The 17,104-nt window shown below is 36.8% G+C and overlaps 1 protein-coding gene across 1 annotated transcript in view; it reads left to right on the forward strand.

Moving 5' to 3' along the window:
- LOC101175177 (transmembrane protein 132D-like) overlaps nt 1-17,104 on the forward strand; it is a 44,006-nt gene that overhangs the window by 13,974 nt on the left and 12,928 nt on the right. Inside the window, exons 4-5 of the mRNA XM_011481911.3 lie at nt 7,953-8,124; nt 13,600-13,743. Coding sequence (XP_011480213.2) covers nt 7,953-8,124; nt 13,600-13,743 — 316 coding nt within the window. The remainder of the gene's footprint in view (nt 1-7,952; nt 8,125-13,599; nt 13,744-17,104) is intronic.

Raw genomic sequence — 17,104 nt, forward strand, 5'->3', positions numbered from 1 at the left:
TAGCATCTAGGTGACTGAAGCCAAAAACCCTATATTTTGCAAAATGTCTGTTTCAATAAAATTGAGGCAAATGGATTAATGCTGGATTAGACCAAACTGAACCTAAACTGTCCAATCAAATTTAAAAGCTTTAGTTATTATTATTTTTTTTCCCATTTTTCCTGCAAACTTATATGTGGGGACAAAATACAAATCCACACTGTTGGTTTGGTCAACCCTAGTATTTGTTTTTTCAGATATTTTGCCTTACTATGGTACATTCTTAGCTCAAAGTGCAAAAGTGAAATAAATAGAGCAAATGGGCCTCAGTATTACAAGTGGTAAAACATAAACCAAAAGTCTGGAAAAACAAGAAAGTCAATCCATGGTAGTGTGTCAATGCAAGAACTTGCTACAATTTGAGAGTAGCTGGTTTACTTCCTGGATTGTTATTTATTCTCTTGGTCAGCTAATACTGAACTGAGGATTTTGGAATAGATTGCATGATTTTGCATAATACACTTTGGTATGCTTTAGTTTTGTTTCAAGCCAAGCCAAGCCAAGCCAAGCCAAGCCAAGGCACTTAGAGCCAAACCACATAAAGATTCAAGATTCAAGATCAATTTTTTTAATCCCCGAAGGGAAATTTATTTGTAGTAGCGGCACCACGGAAATAAGATGGGGGATAAAGATAAACACAAGACACAAAATTTACAGGGAAGAAAAAAAAATAGTCGAAAACTCTAGAACTCTCAAAAATCTTATGTACATCCAAGTCTGCCAGATGAATTGTGAAGTCTAATGGCTGATGACAGGAATGACTTCCTGTATCGGTCTCTAGCACAGGGGGGGGGGTGTATAAGTCTGCCACTAAAGCTGCTTCTCAGTTTGTCCACCCCTTTGAAGAGGGGATTGGAGGGATTGTCCATGATGGTCCCCAGTTTAGCCAGTAGTCTGACTGTCCCCCACCACCTCCTCCAGATTGGCAAGCTTGGAGCCAATAACAGACTGTGCTTTTTTATGAGTTTATTCAGTCTGTTGGCGTCCTTTGCTTTGATGCCAGCACCCCAGCACACTACAGCAAAGAAAATGATGCTTGCCATGACAGACTGGTAGAACATGTGGAGCATCCTGCTGCAAACATTGAAGGACCTGAGTCTCCTCAGGAAGTAAAGTCTTATGCCCCTTCTTGTAGAGCGCCTTAGTGTTAGTGGACCAGTCCAGTTTATTGTCCAGATGTACACCCAGGAACTTGTAGGACGAGACAATTTCTACATAAAGCCAAGCCACATAAAGCCAAGCCAAGCCAAGCCAAGCCAAGCCAAACCTCATTAAGCTAAGTCAAGCCACTTCACTTGACTATCCTCCTGCCAGTTTGCTGCTTCGCCTGATCTTCAATCTATGACCACTGCCACCCAGTCCTTCATTTCTACGTTTAATAAACTACATAACTTCAAACAAAGTCCCTGTTTACTTTTAGGTCCAGCAAATTCCATACCTGACACCTCCCAATCCATCAAAACGTACAGGTTCTCACATTGTGAAGTTGATAAGTGAGAAACGCCCCTATTAAAAAGATTCTGTACCGCCTGCACCGCCCCGAGGAGCACACCCACACACCAGCCAAATCCTTTGTTACGTTCTGTAAAGCTCCATAATATTTACATCCATCTTTGCAAAAGAATTTGAATGTTGTACGTTTTCGTGGGCGAATCGTAGACACGCTGCCAAGGCCTTCTCTAGGTTGACATCAATAAATGGGTGGCACCCACAAGGAGCGAAAGGCGGTGATTCAGAGATCGAGTTGTCTTACTTCCGGCTTAGAATTAGGCTCCTGAAAATAACACATTGTATAAAAATGTCGCTCTGTAGTGTGCCAAATATAATATGTTATCATATACAGTATATGGATGTGGTTTACTATAAGAGGCATAAGAAAGGCATTATATAGGCCTTTTAAAGTCCCTTTTCATTCATCTTTTGATCTATTCCAAAAGCCTTTCCAGTGGTCTTTTAATTATGATTATGACTTTTTTTCCCCAAATAAATGTCTGCAGTTGCAGTATTTCTTTAGAAATTTGCCTCTGAGTTGTAGGCAGGACTGTTGGTGCAGATCAAGCCCACCCCCACCTTCCATCACCCATCAGTTTACACTCACTTCCGCTAGCTTACAGCCCCTCACACACCCTCAACCTAACACTACCGGTTCAACAAAAAATGGCGAGCAATATTGGGGGCATACAGCCGTAGAGACAGCAGTGACCCAGGTGGTTGAGTAGGTCGGCCAATGATCCAAGGATCGGGGGTTCGATCCCCACCCCCCCAGTCAAGTGCTGTTGTGTCCTTTGGCAGACACTTCACCCTCCAAGCCTTCAGTGTTGCACCACTGGTGTGTGAAGTAGTATGAATGTCCCGGTGATGGTCAGAGGCGCGAACTGGCAGCTGCGCCCCTGTCAGTCTTCCCCAAGGGCAGCTGGGGCTACATCTATAACTTACCATCACCAAGTGTAAATGAAGAGTGAATGATTAATGGACATACATTGAAAGCGCTTTGATTAACTGGAAAAGTGCAGAAAAATCCAATCCATTATAATATCTTACAGTTTTGAGCCAGATTCCAGCTCAGACGAGGAAAACAAAGACAAACATGGATCTACACTTTTTGTCTACAAGTGCTTGTGGCCCACCAACTGTAGTTTATTTGTCACAAATAAGTTCTTTTTCCAACAGCATTATTTCAAAAGCTTCCCTCCAACTACCCCAACCCCACCCCTACTTAATTCCATTAACTTTTAGCCAAAGCAATCAGCATGAAGGTGTGGCATGAAGTAATTTTTCCGACCTGACCTGCATCAACTTACCAAGAAAAAACGTCCTAAAGCTGGTACCCACCCCCAGCCATGTGGTCTGTCTTTCTCAAACATGCATTTTTACCCCAGATGTGGTGCAGAATATATGTAAAAACTTTCCACCATTGAGAGGAAAACCCATTTCTAAAATACAGTATGACATATTCAATCCTTGGCATGAATAGATTATATGTTTTTAATTTGAAATTAACTAAACATTTGGGCCTAAAAAGGCCTGTGACAAAAGCAACGTGCAAACTGGATTATAATAATCCAGTTTTTGTTTGTAATTTACAATTACCCGCTGCATTTTAAGGAAGAATGGCCATTCACAGCACAGCACCCCTTCTTTTTCCCACAGCAAAATGCCCCAATTATCCCTTTGTCTGTGCATTTTATCCTGTTAAAAATTCATGTCTCCTTTTGTTAAGAATCCCTTACGGAAATGCATACTTACAAGGGATATTTCACGCAATAAGTGAAAATTGGTAAATTATAAATTACTTCAGTTTTTTGGAAGTTTAAAAACTCTAAAAGTGAAATATGGTAATTTACTGGAGTACCACTCCACTACATCCTTTGTTTTACGAAATATAAATTTTTCTTACACATCCTCTGTCTGTTTAAACAGAAACTCATTACATCAGTAATGCCTGATGCGGATGCTGATGGCGCACAGCAGCAGCCGCCTCCGCCCAGCAACCTCCCACCCACACAGATGCGCGCCACCCGCTGTCCATCCGACCCACATAGCTGTAATCATCCATAATCAGGACTACGTTATCCAGGCTTAAGAGCTTGCACATTCAGAAATGCAGATTAGGAGGCAAAGATATTCTTCCAAGTTGTGTTCATTTTTACTTAGTTTCCACAAGGGGTGACACACGCAAAATATGAGCCCAGCAAGAGCAATCACCTACGTGCACACACACATGCACGTGCACACACACACATGAGATCAGACATATACACTCACATCACTGTCCTTTAATGTGATAATGGATGAATTTCTGGATGAAGAGGCATTAGTATTACGGTACTCAGTTTCACTTTATTTCAGGTTTGAGTGATTTCAATTTATTTAAAACTTGTTTATGTTTTTTTTAGTAATAGATAAAAGAAAAGCTTTATGAAAAAGAAAATATAGTTTTATTACCCCTTGTGCTATCCTATGGGGTCCAGATGACCCGATCCTTACATTGATGTGTTATCACTACCATGACAAAGGTGGATAAAGGTGAAGAGGATTTCATGTAATCCATGGACACCGGTGAAGATCACATATCATTGAAGAAATTTTTTAGCACACTGTCTTGTGGGTCTAGATCAGTGTTTTTCAACCAGTGTGCCGCGGCAAACTAGTGTGCCATGGGAGATGGTCAAGTGTGCCGTGGGAAATTGCCCTCATTAACTGATCTAAAAACATTTACCATCTCCAGGATATAAACTCTGTGTTCATCCAAACAGGCCCTGATAAAACACTGAGAAATTAGGAATATGAAAGATCGTAAAATACTTTTTTCTTTGACTTTATTTTATTCTATTAAAGACATTTTTATAAGAATGACGGTACCGTGATTTAGCAGCAACTAAAGCCGTTTTCTGAAAAGTCCCGCCCCTTTAACTGTCTCCACCAATCATTCTTGAAGGCTTAATCACATGTCATCAGTCTGACCAATCAGAAGTGGTTAAAGTCTTCACTTCCTTGTCCCGATTTAGCTCATAAAGTCTCTCAGTTCCACCAAAAACACCAGGTAAAGCTTTCCCCAGAATCCAGTGTCAGACCGTGGAACAAGTGAACAAAACAATGAAGTGCAGAGACGCTTGTTTTTCTGCGTTTGGCGGATTTATGCACTACATCTCCCATGATGTATTGGGTTATAGAGACAGCTTATGAAAGCGATTCTGTTGCATAAATAAGCATGTTGCTTAGCATTTTGAAATATTGCTTTTTCTTTTTAATTTTGAGTCAAAAAATGCAGCTTCATTTTGAAAGTGAAAAAGCATTTCTATTAATCCATTTTAAATGTCAAATTAGACATTTCTAAATGAATTATGCCACACATTTACCAGAGAAGGTCTTGAAAATGAAATGTCAAATACCATTTGCATTTTAATTTTAATTAAGTGACAGAATATGTGTTGAGGAAGGAAATGAAAAAGCATTTTGGTGGATTGCTTTTTCATTTTATTTTTGGGTCAAAAAATGCTGCTTCATTTTGAAAATGAAAAAGCATTTCTGGTTTTGACTTTGCTTTTTATTTATGCAACAGAATCGCTTCCATAACAGCTTCTCGGCGCACAACGAGTCTCTCCTCTTAACGTCTTGAAACAACAACGAACACACATCAAACAGTTTCTAAATTTTGCCTATGTGCCTAGGATAGCACAAGGGTTACATATTCTTCTTTCTGTTTTGGCTGCCTCTAGGAATCATTCACCCCCATATAACCTTATCCCAAGGATTTTCCTCACTCACATCGCCTCATGTCCTCCTTCACTACATCCACGAATCTACTCCTCTTTGGTCTTCCTTTTGGCTTACTTCCTGGTAGCTCCCACCTCAGCATCCTTTGACCAACATCCTTTCAATGTGTCCAAATAATTTTAATCTGCTTCCCTGAATTTACCTCCAGAAGCTATTCCTTTGTTCTTGCAGATTCATTCTTGATCATATCCACCCTCATCGCCCCCAAAGAGATCCTCAACATCTTTAACTTTGCTACTTTCAGCTCTTCCTCCTGTCTCTTTCTCTCTAAACCTCTGTCTCTAAACCAACAACATGGCTGCTTTTACCAGTCTTCTACACCTTTCCTTTCATTCTTGCTGACACTCTTTAGTCATACATCACAGACACTCTCTGTTGCTGTGGTCTGTTGACCCCAGGTACTTAAAGTCCCCCACCTTTTTCATCTCTGCTCCCTGTAACCCCACCGTACTTGAGTTCCTCGTTTACCCACTCTGTCTTCCTCTCCTTTCTAGAGCAAACCTCCACCTCTCTGGATGTCCCTCCACCTGCTTCTTGCTCTCACTATAGATCACAGTATCATCTGCAAACATCACGATCCACAGAGATTCTTGCCAGTCTATCCATCACCACAGAAAGAAGGAGTTCTAAACTGATCCTTAACGCGTCACCCACCTCCACCATGAACTCCTCTGTCACACCTACATTTCACCACTGTATTCCAGCTCGCATATGTGTCCAGAACAACTCCAATGTACCTATGTGCCACTTCAGACTTTCTCATCCAAATCTAGTGAGTCATTAAGTACAGCTTCTCATCCTTGGTTCTTGTGATCTTCCACTGTTCTTGTCTGCTAGTCTTCCCTGCAACTCTGCCTGTTGATTAGCGCAGTCAGTTGATGATTTTGACGGACCAAACTCAACTGATCAGAAACAAGCACAGCAAGCATAGTTAAATAAAATCAAGGTAAATTATTTTATAGATCAATCAGATGTCAAGATTATAAACTGATAATCCTTAATTTAGTTTGTTATTCCTCCTCTGTTTTTGAAATGATTACTTTCTTCATTCGATGTGTTATGCTCACCACTCCCCACACATGCCTTTCTGTAGGAATTAGCAAGACTTGTTTCTATGGTAATCAGATGATGATTGCAAACAAGCTCAAATGTCTTGTGTTAGAGAATCCAGCCTGAGACGAGGAGATTGCGGGTTCAAATCTTTGTTTTTGTCTTACGGAAGACGTTAAGACTGGGACCCAATGGCTCACTGCTTAACACTCAGCATAAAATGTTGAATGGGGTGGGGTGTTCTGAAGCACAGCTGTGACTGCAGCTCACCACTCCCCCACGGGATGGATGCAGAGAATGAAGTTCACACACCTGGATTGAGGTTATGCAAGCCTTTATTTTAATTGAAAGAAAAAGGAAAAACAGTAAAAGAATGAACAAGTATGAGCCATTCTGCTGTTTTTTTTTTGCCTCTTACAGAATTTCAGGAAAAATGTGAAATACATGCATAGATGAAGTCTAATGTTTGGTTTGTCAGTTAATTATGATAATCAAATGTAGTCAATGTATTTATTTACTGAAAGAGTTTGCAACTTACTTAAAACTCAGCTACTTATTTTTGAATAAACAGAAATATTGTCAATTTTTCTTTTACCTTTCGTTGACAGGAATCTTTTTTTAACTTGTGTTGACTTGATCTGAAAAATGTATTTTCTTCTAACAGACCCCAGTGAAAATCTCAAAAAAAAATAATAATAATCAGGTCCTCTGTGATTCAAAACTATATAAAATTGGAATTTTATTCAAATGGCATTTGCAAAAGCTAAAATATATCATTGACCTCTGTATGGTCTGTCAATTTATGATGCTTTGAATCCTGCATGAATGCCCCGTATACAGAAACCACATAAAATGACTCTGTAAAGGTGGAAATCCTTGGCCATTTTCTTAAGAGATCAGACTCATTTAAGAAGGTTCACAAACATTGGTGTTTGTTCTTGTTGCAAAATCCGTTTGTGCAGGCTCATTCTTGCAAAGTTTTGCTTCTCTTCAAAGGGTATCTGGTCCATTTAAACCCTGCTGCATCTTCCCTTTGATCTGTTCTTACAGACAGGCATGCTTATGTACGATCCAGCTTCAAATAACATCACATGCCCGTTCGGTGACATTCCCTTGACTGGAATACTCGACCGGAGTCTCAACAGCCTCCCCATGTTTACGATTTATTCATCCATAAATGTGTGGGAAAATGTTTGGTACTGTCTTCTTTTGCAGACACTTTTTTAATTTTAACAAAATCAAAGTAATTTATTGTTCAATGCATTTAAATTAACATTTGACATTTTGAAAGTCTTTATGAATTTTACATTATTTTCAAAAACGTCCAACTACTGCTTTATTGAGTACAAGGTTGTGACTTCTTATGTAGGGAAAGATGTTTTATTTCAGTTGGTTGAGCATTTTTTTAGAAATATCATTTGCTATTTTTTGTTTTCAAAGGGTGGAAATGAGCAATAACACATAAGGAGGCCCCTAGTTAGTGTTTGGATGAATACAATCCCAGAAGACCAGCTGGAACTAAGCTTAAATTCAGCTGGAACTCATTTTACTTGCAAAATTAATTTGTGTCCTTTGCTTCCAAACAGGGGTCTCCTGGAGGTTTTACAGCTGGACTTTTCACCAAAAGACATTTCAGACCAGGCAGAGAGTCATAGCATCTCTTGGCGCCTGGAGTTGCCAGAGAATGTCAAAGACGTCGGCATCATTAGGATCTACACCACCCAAAGAGATTACATGGGGCTGGCACCCTTGGTGATGGTGAGATGCAAACATTTATCAACAGTTTTTTTTTTCCCCCTCATCATTTTATCCTAATAATTTGGTTTCTAATTATAGACACCTAAGTTGCAGCGTACACTGTAAAACAAACTTTGAGAAATGTAATGGTAAAAGAACTGGCAGCTGTGGTTGTCATAGTTTCACTGTAAAAATGTGTTACTTTAAGCATTATTTTGGTAACCATACTGTTGTTTTTTTTATACAGTAATTTTTAGGTAATATTCTTAATTTTTTACTGTAAATAGCAATGTATCTTCCCCTAAAAATACAGTGTAACTCTGTGAAAAATCACTTGACCGTAAAATATTCAGTGGTGCTTTTTATCATATGATGTAAAAAAAATTGCTGTTGTGATATTGTATAATTTTTTTGTTGAAAATTGTATCATAATTTTACTGTAGGCACATCAAATTTATCCCATAAAAATTTCAACGTCAGTCTACAAAATAACAAAGACATACTTTAATTTTTACGGTAGAAAACTGGCAGCTTAGGTTGCCATGATTTTACCGTAATAATGCTAAATATATTTCAATGGAATTACAGTAGAAACACACTTTCTTGTCATCCTAACAGTTTTTATTTAAAAACATATCAGAAATTCACAGTAAAATAATATAAAAACATTTACAGTAAAATTATAACCATTGATCTTTGAAATAAGTAATAACCAGACTGTAATTTCACCAATTAAATGCATTAAACTATATAGTGAAATTTTTTAAATTGTTCGCTAGGAATTCGAATTATAGAGTAATTTTTTTTTATAAATTTTGATTAAAATATTTCTTTAGAGTTTCTTTTTTTTTTGAGTTAATGACAATAAATCCAACTTAAAATAAAAGCATACATCATGATAAAATACATTTGGTTAACACATTTTCACTGGCAAAAAAAGAAATGGAATAATGACATTTATGACAATATAAAAGTTTATGTATTTCTTCAAAATACCCAAAACATTACACACAACCCCCCCGAATACTTCTTTTCTTTTCTCGTCTTTAAGAAGTCTTTGAGATTGCAAAGGGGAAGCTATATTGGCAGGATCAACCAGGTATCCCCAGGAGCAAGACCGCATGGGAGGGTGTGGGTCCTGGTCGCCATCTTAGGCTTTCTAGTGGGTGGTGGGCCTGGCTGCTGATAAAAATTGTAACCTTTACAAGATTTTGTTGTGTAAAGCTCCTGTAGACACGAACATTACGGTAGTTGACAAATTGTGAAAATAGGAAAATGTATTGGTTAGATGTTGGTTAGAACATTTATAACTAAAAACCTTAAACATTACATGCAGTCACTATTAAAGTAAAACATTAGTAATTACATTTACATGCAGTAAAAAATAGGGTGCTCATTTTTCTCAACGAGATAATTATGTATTTAATACAGAACAAATATGTAAAAAAATAACTGGTTTAAAAAGTTAAATGTTAATTAAACTGTCATTTTCTTTTTTCATGGTTGGACTTGTCAACTGCCATGATTTTACAGTTTTTTCCTGTAAAAAATGTCAGTATTTTTTACAGTGGATAAAATTCACTTTTTAGATTACAATTTGATAAAACTAAAATGGAAAAGGAGTTAAAAATCCTGCAAAAAGAAAGTCCTGTCACCTTCTATTATTATATAAGAGCATCAAAGAACATTACCTCACCTGCTCTCATCAAACTTAAATTCCATCATCTCAACAAAATACAGTCATATATATTTAAAGTGTGCTGCTTTTACAAATGAATCAGATTCAAGACTGAAAAAAGTGGGCACTAAAAGATAAAAAAAGAAAGTGTTCAGAGAAAGGATTAGAGTCTTAAAATGGAATGTGCTCAGCTGGAAGGGCAGTCAGATTATGTGTGTAGCTTTACCTCGTTATGAGCAGACAGAAATCCCACACTTCAGGCTTAATGTCCCCACCAAGACCTCTGCTGAATAATCAAATGAGGGAGTTCGGATCCTAAACAGAGAATCGTTAAAAATACTTCACAAAAACAAGAAAGGCACTTTTGACAAAACTGCATGCAGTCATTTATTTAAAGCTCCTTTTCTGATATCTCAAAGTGACTGTAATCATTAATGCAGCGGGCTTTGTTCTGACAATAATTAGTATTTTCTGTGAGTGGACTCAAATGATACTTCAGTAAACAGGAAAAAGTGAATTTTGGTTAAAAATAAAAATAAAGTAAGAAGTCACTTTGGCTCCAAACTTCCTACTATCTGTCAAAAATAATAAGCTCACATCTGCAGTGAAATATTAATTATGTCTTGCATGCTATAATTACCATCTGTTTTGTACACTGTTGTCAGTTTATTTGAGACAAATTTAAAAACATGAATTCATGATGGTCAGTCTGCCAGTAAATGTATTTTATCTCAGTTACATACTGATTTTAACAAATGACAAATTTTCACTAAAAAGGTAGGATATCATGTCAGAAAATACATAAAAAGCATTTATGTGTGCAGTAAGATGCAAAACTATCAAGTCTTACGGCCAGTCAGAAAGGACTATTTCTAATTTGTAATGACCTCCTTTTATAGCATTCTTGCTTTTGTCTCTGCGTGTGCAAATCAAGCAGTTTCATTAGGAAAATAAAAGCCCAAAGAGTGACTACTTGAGCTGAACGGGATTACTGAGAACTAGATTACTGCAGAATTTGCAGAAACATGGGATGGGAACTTCTCCCAGTGTGGTACTAGCATGGCTGCAGAGAAATGCAATTGCTTTGTGATTTTCTGCTACCCCTGATCCAGTGGCTTACGCTTGGGTCAGTGTTGCTGCCTGAACTGGAGCATGTCCTTTTGGAATTGCGGTCAGCAGCTGTCTCGCCAACAGAGTTCAAAAACGTGATGCTGCCAGGGAACATCTGCCATGCACGACCTGGTACTTTAATATCAGGAAGGAAGGCAAAATAAAAAAGATGGATGAAAGCTTCTACTGTCAGTACTTCTAAAACTGAATTTTTTGGAGGTGGACAACATTTGTAAAGTAGAAAAAGGTGTTACAGGATGAGTAAGGGCTCAGCTTTGACACAAAAATGTATATTGTAGGTTAAGAAAGAACTTGAAAGATCGGAAACATAATCAGGCTTCTTGTAGGTGCTAGCCTGTACAGAAATGAGGATTTATTTTTATTCATGTCTCTCCAAGTCTTTGGTGAAAGAACATCTGCAGAGAGAGATTTTTATTTTTAGCCCATCTGTCTATGCAAGGTGACAGCTTTGTTTCAACAGGATTTATGTGAATGAAAATTGTCAGCCTGCATTTTAATCAGGGTGAACCTCGCCAACACTCCATCTTTGCTCCTCGTCTGGGTACAGTGAGCATGTATTCTTTTTAAATGTCAGTTGGCTTTGTTATTGCAACCCAGTGCCATGTATCAGAACTACATCTCTTCTCTGTTCTTCACCCTCTAAATGACTGTCGCTCAAAAAAAAAAAAAATTGATGTGAATTTGTGTACTCATTTTTAGATAATTAGTAATATTTTTATAAAGTCCTGATCACACAGTAATTAGCATTTAAATTAAAGCTGTCATTATCTTACCTAATAAACAAGAAAAGGGCACAACAGTTTTTGCAATTATTACATTAAATTAATTTATTTTTAACACCTTTATCTATGGGCACATTTTTTCTTTTGAGTAAAGAAAAGTAGAATATTCTAAAGCATACTGGGTTATTGTACCACCTTTTGTCTCTGCAGCTATTTCTTCCAATTAAGTGATATTTTGTAGATAATCATTCATTTGCACAACAAAATAAAACTGAAAACATTGACAGTAAAAGAGGAACTGGACTGAATAAACCCTCCTCTCTCGCGTTCCAAATAGGAAGAACCCGCTGCACCCAAAAAGCTGAAATTCTTTTGAGAAATAAACAGCTATTACTCATTCTATTTTGGTCAGAATAGCCCTTCCTGCTATGTTCTTGCTAATCCTAATTTGTTTTCATGATGTTTTGCTGTAGTTCAAGTTATTTAGGTCATAAACTGATTAATCAGATGCCTTAATAAAAGTAAGCAACCTTGCGTCGAACGTTCGAAGCATTTGATTGACAAATTCTCTTGAGCCCGCTTTCAGTGGAAGGGGTGTGGTCTTCTAACGTACCCACTCCTGATTTGATAGAGTGGTTGCAATGGAAATGGACCAATCACAGCCTATTTACGACTTCTGGTTCAGATATGGCGAAGGACATATCATTGAAAAATGGCGACTGAATTGACTTTATTTGGTTGGAACTGGAAGTGAGGCATTTTCTATAGGTAACGTCATATATTATACAGTCAGTGATAGTAACACCTGAATGCGAGAGCTTTGAACGTGGAATCCCAAAATGCGTGCGTTTACTTAGAGTTTTTACTGAAAGCATTGCTCAAATACACGTTTCCAAGCCCGGTGTGAATGTTGCATCCGATTCATTTTACATTTCAAATGCAAAGACATGAAAAATCATTGATGGCTTACCGTGTCTCTGTCCTTGGTGCTGAATTGGTTGAGTATTGGTTTAATATTTGCATGCGTGGTAATGTTGCTGTTCATCAGGTCGTTGCATAAACTAAAACAGAATTACACAAATTAAGCATTGACCTGGTGGATTTTGTCCATAAAAGTGGAGACAGAAAGAAGCTTTTTCTGAGTACAAACAGCTGGGGTCACCAAGACAACCACTCTGTACTCATTCCTAATATTTCTTTTTAGAAATATCAGTAAGCCCAACTTAAATGTTCTTAATTTTAAAAGATGGACGTATCTTGACAAAAACAAAAACTTGTAGACCAAGTAAGAACATCTAAAACTCTGTACCAGCTGGGAATTTGATCAGCACCAACATTGCAAAGTTTATTTAAACCTGGGCTGATTTCCCAAATAATATGGTTCTGTTTACAAATGTATCTGTTGGAACTAGTTTTAATCTAAATTTGTACTATAAATAAACTAAACATTCAGTGTATTGTAAAAACCAAGTTGTTTTTACTGAACCATATCCTCAACATGGTTTAGTATTTAAGTCGTGCCCTTAAGGAAATGCTTTTGCTTCAGAAGGCCTCCACATGTCCCCAAATCTTTGATAGAATAAAGTTTCAAAAGAGGAAATCTCCTGTGGCCCATTTAAAAGGAAAACTATATTTATCATTAGAGGGAATTCATGTGTCAATCACAACTTTTTCAGAACATGTTTTGCTTTTTTCTTCTTCAAATTACTCTTTGTACTCTTATTTTGCCTCAGAGCTTCCTCTTCTACTGATGTTTTTTCTACACTAGAATGTAAACTTTCTTTAGAATGAATCATATAGCAATTTATTTTGGTAGTGTTGCTAATAGGATTCATTATTTGCACCAATAAATCGTTCCAGCTTCACTTTTTGATTGATTTAACATTGTTATTGAAAAAGCTTATACACCAAAAGCTTTAAGAGTACCAGGTAAATAATAGCCCCCTTTTTCCTCTGTCTGGTCAGACCACAGATATCCTGAACACAGCCGTGCTGACGGGTAAAATGGTCTCAGTTCCAGTGAAAACTCTGGCCGTAGACGTGGATGGTTCTGTCAGTGATGTGACAAACTACACCAGCTGTAAGTCTACCGCAGAGGATGTGCTCAAGGTATGTGATTCTACTAGAATTTCAGTGTCATATTAAGTTTTTGGATAGGTTTTATTTAATCTCAGTTGTAGGAAACAACAACAACAACAAAAAAAGTCAGACAGCTATGTTTTTTAAATGATAAAATTCAAGACTTATTTTCAAACAGTTTTTTTCTCTGTGATGCCATTGAATGAGGGCAGCCAGAGTGACAAACTGTGGCTTTTGCCTCCACCACATCCACTGTTGCTGTGCCATCACTCAGCTGCACACTCCCATGTGTTTTTCTGTGCGTGTGCCAGAACATATTATGGACTAAAGCTGCTTCACACAATATGGCACTTGACATTGAGCTCATAATGCTAGCAGGGTTTGCAAAGAAAGAAAGCGCAGTCACTTTTACGAAATTGAAACATGTCATTTAACCACTGAAAGAGGAAAAAAAGGTTAATAATTTTTTCAATGAACCCCAAACTAGTTGCTGGATTAGTTTTGTGTGCCTTAATGAGGCTTTGACTTGTTTGTTTTGTAAAATTGTGGGGAAAGACAAACTTTACATTCTTCTGGAGTATACACACCTATTGACCAAAGGTTTTAGTTCACCTCTTAATTTTAATGAGCAACTTGTATTTACTAGAACAAGTTTTGTAGTAAAGCTATATTCACACCACCTTCGACAACGCGTGTTCCAGCGACCAATTCCAATGAAAAATTGATGTAAACTTGCGCAAACTCTCGCATGTCGCTATGCGAATTTCTACAACCAGATCTGGGCCCTACGTACAAAACGAACATCCACTGAGCGTGCGTTTTGTAAGTTACTGGTTGAAAGTTAAACCAGTTTGAATTTTGACCAACCAGGGTCTCAGATTCGGTAGTGACATATATATGGCGTCCTTTTTAATTAATGGAAGTGAATTAAAAATTGATCATGGAGGAGAAATGAATAATTGGGGTTTGTGCCCAGCCAGAATTATATGACACCAAGTCTTACATATATCAGAATCGAGCTGTGAAAGAAAAGCCTGGAGCAACATTCATAATATTTGCACCACTTCAACATTTCACACCAAGTCTTTTCTATTTGAGGGTGGTGAACATGCGCTAGTATCCGGTAGCGACAGTCCAGTTTGAACACCATGCCAAACACTGGTTCAAGAAGGACTTAGTCTTTGAATGCACATTCATCCTGCTCTTGAGCAGGTCACATATGCCCAGCGTGAACATAGCATTGCTTGATGCAATGGAGCTACTTTTTTAACCCTTGTGCTATCTTAGATGACCCCACCCTTACATTGACGTGTTCTCCCTACCATGACAAAGGTGGATAAAGGTGGAAAGATTTCATGTAATCCATGGACACCAGTGAAGATCACAAATCATTGAAGAAAAAAGGTTCAGCGCACTGTCTAGTGGGGTCTAGATGACCCAACTTCCAACGTTAAAGTGCCTAGGATAGCATAAGGGTTACAGTTTATTTGCATCCTCTTTGGTGTACAATCATAGAATTGTGTAAATTCAATTAAGCCTAATATAAATAAGTGTGACCCTGACAGTTTTTAGGACTTCAATGCTAACATACTGTAAGACTTTAAAAAGCTTTTTACTCTTACCTCGACCCAAAGCTCAAATTAGGGAAAACTTGTTCTGCAAAATCATAAAAGCAAAGAAAGAGAATGTTATCGTTTTATTTTTTTGTCTAAATGCAGTTAATTCTTTCCAGACAAAATTCAATTGCATTAATGGCATTATGAACACATTTTTAAATCTTTATAAAATCAAACATAAGCATTTATATTTAGCCCACAGTCTTCAGAGCTCTTCCTGTATCTGTTTTTTCTATTTCTGTATTATTTGTTTTCCACGCAAGGACTGTAAAATTGTCTCCCCAGAGAGTAAGCAGTAAAAATCTTTTTCTATTCTACTAATAAACTACAATTCTGATGCTTTCATGACAATATAAGCTTTATGTGAAAAAAAGTATACAGATTCATCACACATAGCTGGGGGTGCCACTAAACTGCATATAAGAGAAATGCAATAAAGATGAATTTAGAGAAACACAAAGGTATTTGGAGCAATATCAGAAAAGAAGCAAATTTTATGAATTATTTTAGAACCCATGGCACAATTGATAAAGCCAGAACTTATCGACATGGCAGCTTTGAGTTTGCCTTTTCCTGAGGCTCACCAGGAAACAGGAAAAAAACCTTTTTCAGGTCCTCATGAGGTATTGAAACAGTTTTAACTTAATCAAAATTAAACAAAGTTCTTATTATGTATTTATTTCCCAACAACTTAAAATCTAGCAATAATTGTATGCTTTTCATCTGCTCAATTCAGCTAAATCCTAATTTTCTAAACATAAATTTGTTTGTAGATTTTCAATTTTTAAAATAAGATTACCTAAAATGGGTTTATGCTTTATATAAAAACTGCTGTAATCAATTACAATGAATTAGGTAAAAGAAAAAACAGATACTTTGTAGATTTTAAAAGTATATTTCATTAAGTGAAAATATGAACGAGTCTGAAGCTTAAAATGATTGTTTTAAGTTTTATTGAAAACAAAAAAGGGGAAAAAATCCAACAACAGAGAGTTTGTCATTACATAACTGTCAAAAGCTAAGAGTCTGTACTAAATCATAATTTAGGATAGATCAATGATGGTTGATAAAAAAACCCTCTGCACAGAAAACTCTAATGAAATGGCATAAATAATACAATGTGCAATGCAAAAGAACAGTAACTGTTACTCAACTGTGGAGAATGAGTGTACATTTACTGACAAAAAAGTATAGATGGACAGAAATTAGCAAATTTGTTTTGGTCCAGTAGCTGCATAAACAAATTTGGACGAATTAATCAAGGATTAATTAATTAAGGAAGACCTTATATAAAATGTTCAAAAAGTTCTTGAATATTAAATTTGATGTATTGTTTTTAAAAGAAACATGCATTTTTTTCCCGCCAATACACAACATGAAAAAAAGTTGGTATAACACTGAACTGAAAGAAAAATGTTTACCAAGACCAGAAAAACAAATTTCTTGATTTAAATGAAAAAAATAAATAAATAAAAAATAGCGTGGATTTATGAAATATACGTTTTTTTACTTGTAAATTAAACTCTGTGACTCAAATGCTTGAAACCGTTATAAAAGCCAGAATTTGGTGCAAAAGACTTGTAAAACATTTTTTGCAATGTCATGTCATTTTTAAAGGTATGTCTTAGAAAGCCAAAATGTTTCAGCTGTTAATTAAAAATATTTTCATACCACAAAATTCTCCACAACTTGGTTCCAATCTTGTTTCCAGAACTGCTTTCAAAAACACTTTTAACAGTCAATTTTCTGTCTCCCCGTTTTTAGTTTTGGGCAGC

Source organism: Oryzias latipes, chromosome 12 (assembly GCF_002234675.1).
Source record: "Oryzias latipes chromosome 12, ASM223467v1".
Taxonomy (NCBI): Eukaryota; Metazoa; Chordata; class Actinopteri; order Beloniformes; family Adrianichthyidae; genus Oryzias; species Oryzias latipes.